Source organism: Hyperoodon ampullatus (genome assembly GCF_949752795.1).
Source record: "Hyperoodon ampullatus genome assembly, chromosome: 1".
NCBI lineage: Eukaryota > Metazoa > Chordata > Mammalia > Artiodactyla > Ziphiidae > Hyperoodon > Hyperoodon ampullatus.
Window position 1 is genome coordinate 29,324,402 of NC_136914.1, and position 6,000 is coordinate 29,330,401.

Consider the following 6,000-nt stretch of genomic DNA (forward strand, 5'->3'; position numbering starts at 1 on the left):
GTATCTCTTCAATGATGTATTTGTTCATGTCTTTTGCCCATTTTCTAATTGTATTTCTGTGTTTTACTCTTGAGTTATGAAAGTTTGTACATAATTTCTTCCAGTCTATAGCTTGTGTTTTCATCCTCATAAAAGGATCTTTTGAAGAACAAAAATTTTTTATTTTGATGAAGCCCAGTTTATCTGCTTTGCTTTTATAGAGCCTGAGAATTTCTTTCCTAGACCTACATCCTAAAGATTTTCTCTCTTTTTTTCTGAAACTTTTCAAAATTATTTTAGCTATTTTAGTTCCTTTGCCTTTCCATATGAATTTTAGAATAAACTTCCCTATATTGACAAAGTCTTGCCAGGATTTTGATAGGAATTGGGTTAAACCTGTATGTTGGTTTGGAGAGAATTGACATCTTAACTGTATTGAGTCTTCCATTCCACAAACATGGTATACATCACCATTAATTTAGATCTCTTTAATTTCTTTCACCAACATTATGTAGTTTTCAGAATGCGAGTCCTGTACATTTTTTTGTTAGATATACACCTGAGTATTTCATTTTTTGGGAATCACTGTAAATGGTGTTGCATTTTTAAATTCGTGTTCGTGTGTTCATTTCTAGAATACAGAAATACAATTACTGTTTGTATGTTTAGCTTGTGTCTTGTGAGCTTGCTGAACTCACTAGTTCTAGGAGTTTCTCCCTTGAGGTTTTCAATGTAGACAATTATGTCAATGGCAGATAAGAACAATGCCCCCCCCCCAAGTCTGTATGCATATTTAGCTCTGTTTCTCACCATTACTATCTATAACTTGTGGCACTATATTGAGTAAATATGTTTTGTTCCTGGTCATAGAAGAAAACATTCAGTCTTTCACTATTAAGTATAATGTTAGGTGTAGGGGTACTGTAGATGTCCTTTATCAAGTTGAGGAAGTTTCTGTCTAATTCTGTTTTCCCTGAGCTTTTTTTCATAATCATGAATTTTGTCAAAATTTTAAATTCTGACAATTGTTTTTCTGCATTGATTGATAAGATCACATGACTTTTTCATTACTTTGTTAATAAAGTAGATTACATTGGTTTTAGAATATTGAATGAGCATCATGGGAATAAACCGTGCTTTGTATATGTTGTTGAATTTTGCTCATATTTTGATGAGGATTTTTATGTTTATATTCATGAGGAATATTGGTCTTTCTTTCTCTTTCTTTCTTCCTGCCTTCCTTCCTTCCTTTTCTTTCTTTCTTTCTTTTCTTTTTTCTTTCTTTCTTTCCTTCTTTCTTTCCTTTTTCTTTCTTTCTTTCTTTCTTTCTTTCTTTTTCTCCCTCTCTCTCTCTCTCCTTCTCTCTTTCTCGCTTTCTTTCTTTCTTTCTTTCTTTTTCTTCCTCTCTCTCTCTCTCCTTCTCTCTCTCTCTCTCTCTCTCTCTCTCTCTGTCCCTCTCATTTTTTTTTTACCTGGTTTTGATGTCAGCAGAAGATTTCTACTAGCTTCATAAAATGACTTGGGAATTTTTTTTATTATTATTTTCTTGAAAACATTTTGTAGATTTGGTGTTAATTGTTTAAATGTTTAGTAAAAAGTCTCCAGTGAATCACCTCAGACTGGAGTTATCTTTTTTTGGGAGACTTTTAATTACAAGTTCAATTTCCTTAATAGTGATATCTTTTTCACATTGGATAGATTATAGTAGGTTGTGTTTTTCAAGGAATTGGTCCATTTCATCTAATTTGTCAAGTAATATGTGTAGAGTTGTTTACAGTATTGCCTTAACATCCTTTTGATGTCTTTCCTGATACTGATCGTTTGTGTCTTCTATTTCTTTGTCAGTTTTGCCTAGAGGATTGCCAATTATGTTGCTTTTTCACAGAGCCGGTTCTTTATGTCATTTAATTTTCTTTATTTTTCTATTTGCAGTTTCATTCTTTCAGCTCTTTATCATTAACTTTCTGCTGCTTGCTTTGGGTTTATTTTGTTCTGGTTTTTCTAGGTTCTTGAGGTGGGAGCTTATTTATTTAAGACTTTACTGCTTAAACTTGTTCCACAGATTTTGGTGTGTTTTATTTATTGTGATTTAGCTTAATGTTCCTTTGTTTGTTTTTATTTACCTTGAGACATCCTCTTTGACCAATGGATTATTTAGAAGAGTATTATTTACTTTCCAAGTGTTTGGAGATTTTTCTGTAATCTTTCTGTTATTGATTTCTATTTTTGATTCCATTGTGGGTTGAGAACACAATCTGTATGATTTCAATTCTACATTTTTAAAAAAGTTTTATTGAATATGCTCTATCTAGGAATATGATTTTGGGCAGTTGAAAGTAATGTGTATTTTGCTGTTGTGTGGTGGAGTGTTCTATAAATGTCAATTAGATCTTGTTAGTTGATGGTGGTATTGAAATTTTCTCTAGCCTTAGTGATTTTCTGTATAGCTGTTTTGTCAGTTGTTGAGAGAGAGAATGTGGTTGGGGCATGCATATTTAGGATTACTATATTTTCTTGGTAGATGACCCCTTTATCATTATAAAATGTCCCAGTCTTTGCTCTGAAGCCTCTTTTATCTGCTATTAATGTATATAATCCTTCTTTCTTTTGATTAATGTTTGCATATTGTAGCTTGTTCCATCCTTTTACTTTCAACATGACTGGATCATCTGAAATGTTTCTTGTAGATTGTAGTTATGTTTTGTAATCCACTCTGCCAACTTCTGTGTTTTAATTGGTATATTTAGACCATTTATATTTAATGTAATTATTGATATGTTAGGGCCTTAAATCTGTGTTTTTCTGTATTCTCTCTAGTTTTTATTTCTCTGTTGTCTTTTTTCTGCCTGCTTGTGGTTACTGTAACATTTTTTAGAATTCCATTTGCATTTATCTGTGGTGTGGATTGTATCAGTTAGTATGGTTTTCTTTCAATGGTTGCTTTAGGTCTTAAATTTTATATACATAAGTTATCACAATCTGCTGTTGTCATTTTACCAGTCTGAGTGCAGTGTAGAAACCTCGCCTCTCTATATGTCCCTTTATTTTCCCTTGTTAATAATATAAATTGCTTTAATGTTTCCTATATAATAAGAATCACATTAGCGGTTATAATTTTTGTTCCAGCCATCAAACAAAATTTAGAAGACTCAGTCACAGAAGGAAATTCTCTTGTATTTACTCCTGTTTTTGCTTACTGTGTTCTTCTTTCCTTCTGGATGTCTTACGGTCTTTTCTTTTATTGTTTCTGTTTAGAGAACTTGCTTTAGTCATTCTATTAGGGTAGGTCTGCTGGAGATAAATTCTTAGCTTTTCTTCGTCTGAGAAAGTCTTTGATTTCCCTTTTTCCTGAGGATGTTTTCACTCAGTATAGAATTCTAGATTGCCAGTTTTCTTTTAGCACTTGAAAAATGTTGTGCCACTTCTTTCTGGCCTCCATGGTTTCTGATGAGACATCTACTGTCATTCAAATTGTTTTTTTCATGTGGGTAAGGTATCATTTCTCTCTTCCTCTGCTTTCATCTTCTTTCTTTGTTTTTAGTTTTTTAAAGTTTGTGATGTTTCTTGGTGTAGACTTCTTTGGGTTTATCCTGACTAAGATCCATTTAGCTTTTTGAATCTGTGGGTTTATGTCTTTTGCCAAATTTGAGAAGTGTTCAGTCATTATTTCTTGAAGTACATCTTCTCCCTCATTTTTCTTCTCCTTTCGTTCTAGGATTCTGAAGATGTAAATATTAGTTATTTTGTTACAGTCCCACAGATCCCTTAAGCTCTCTCTTCACTGTTTCCCCAGTTTATTTCCTTTCTTGTTTTCAGACTAGATACTTTTCGTTGTTCTATCTTCTTTCTTCTGTCCCTTCATTCTACTGTTGAATCCTCCCTTCAGTTTTTAATTTTGATTATTAAATTTTCAGTTCTGAAATTTATTTTTCTTCTTTGTATTTTTTTTTTTTTTGCTGAGGCTTTCTATTTTTTACTTGTTTCAGTGTGTTCCTCATTTTTTATTGAAGTGTTTTTATGATGACTACTTAAAAACATTTCTCTGATAATTCTAACATCTATCTTTGTCTTCTTGATGTTGGCCTCAATTAGTTTTCCTTTTTCATTGAGTTTCAAATCTTTGTGGTTCTAGGTATGATGAGTGGTTTTTAATTGAAACGTGGACATATTAGTTATTATGCTGTTTTTGTTTTTAAAACTGTTCTGGCGGGGAAAGGAGGGAGGTTGCATTATTATTATTACTACCAGGTGGGGATAGGAGTTAAGCTTTTGTTTATAACTTCTGTTGACATCTGAAGCCAGGGGTGAATCATTACTGCTGCATACAGGCGGGCCTCCTCTTGTGTCTGGTGGGGGTAAGAGTGCTTCCGGGCAGGCCTCCTTTTGTGTCTGGTGGGGGTAAGAGTGCCACGTTACTGCTCCTGACACCATGGGGGATGGCCTCGTTATGCTGGGCACTGATGAAAGTCCTGGCTCTCCTAGGTTTTCTCTGACTCCACCCCAAGTACAGGAAGTGGAGGAACACTGTGTTACTGCTCTTGGAAATGCAAGTCCAGGTTCCCCATGAGGTCTCCACTGTCTTTGAGGGGAGGCTGGGAACTGGCTCCCTGCTCAGCCTCTTCTGACCACCCTGGTTGGGAGGGCTAGCCAGGCCCCTTACTCAGCCTTTGAGAGTGTGAGTGAGGTTCCTGTCCAGTTTTCTCTGTGGTGTTTGGCTGAAATCAAATGGTTATTGTCTCAAAGTTTGGTCTTGCTTTCCGTTTCCTGATCTCTAGCCTTTTGGATTCATTTAAAATTGATAATTTTAAGCCTTATAAAATTTTAATTACTGTAAGGTATACTGGAAGTTAAAGAAGACATTATTGAAATTTTAAACAATGTTTTTTTTTTCTTTCTTACTAGGGGCATAGAAGCCTCTAGCGGTATTCTTTTATTATTTATTTATTTATTTATTTTTATATTTTATTTTTTGGCTGCGTTGGGTCTTCATTTCTGTGCGAGGGCTTTCTCTAGTTGCGGCAAGCGGGGACCACTCTTCATCGCGGTGCGTGGGCCTCTTCACTATCGCGGCCTCTCTTGTTGCGGAGCACAGGCTCCAGACGCGCAGGCTCAGTAGTTGCGGCTCACGGGCCCAGTTGCTCTGCAGCATGTGGGATCTTCCCAGACCAGGGCTCGAACCCGTGTCCCCTGCATTAGCAGGCAGATTCTCAACCACTGTGCCACCAGGGAAGCCCCTAAACAGTGTTTTTTGATATATTAAAGTTAATTTTAATTTTGTTTTTATGCTTTTTTCCCCAAAGGTGAAGAGTTTGCAGAAGTACATCAGAATTGGAATGTTCATAACTCTGCTTCAGAGCCTTCAAAAGGATATCACAGCAGAGAATTCACACGAGGGTTTTCCTGGGGCAGATATCCTCGGTCTTGTCCTGGCAGGCCCCCACCTCCACAGTTTTATAACTCAGAGCACATGGTATCTCAGGAGACTTCAGGATTTCCACCCCAGAGACAGGATGGCCCTATGATGCCACAGTATCCCTTCCCTCCTCCCGGGTTTGACATGCGTAACTTCTCACTCCCTCCCCCTCCACCACCCCCGCTGCCTGCACCTGCAAACATGGGCTGGGCTGCCCCTACTGTGGCGCCTCACCAGTTAATTCCCCTACCGTACTCCCTCCCCCCACCTCCGCCCCCCCCACCTCTGCCTCCCCCCTCCTCTTCTGTAGATAGTAATGCTTCTCATTTTGGTCCTTACTATTAGGTGGATGTATGCATTTCCTGAGAAATGTGGACTTTATATATATATATATATATACACACATGCACACACACATATATAGGAAGGATTTTTTTTTTTAAAGAGATTATGTAGCTAGATTTTTAAAACATTGTAAATTATTAAATGGTTCCTTCAGTTGTAAGTTGATATATATTGTAATCTTTGTGAAATTGTATTCATGAAAATTTAACATTAAACTTGGGGGGGATCCAATTATGTGGTATTAAAACTTTGAACACCACCCA

The 6,000-nt window shown here is 36.2% G+C and overlaps 1 protein-coding gene across 1 annotated transcript in view; it reads left to right on the plus strand.

The window, feature by feature from the left end:
* NAF1 (nuclear assembly factor 1 ribonucleoprotein) overlaps nucleotides 1-5,737 on the plus strand; it is a gene marked incomplete at both ends in the record, with an annotated part of 46,112 nt that extends 40,375 nt beyond the window's left edge. Inside the window, one exon of the mRNA XM_079714536.1 lies at nucleotides 5,280-5,737. Coding sequence (XP_079570662.1) covers nucleotides 5,280-5,737 — 458 coding nt within the window. The remainder of the gene's footprint in view (nucleotides 1-5,279) is intronic.
* Between the last annotated feature and the right edge of the window lie 263 nt (nucleotides 5,738-6,000).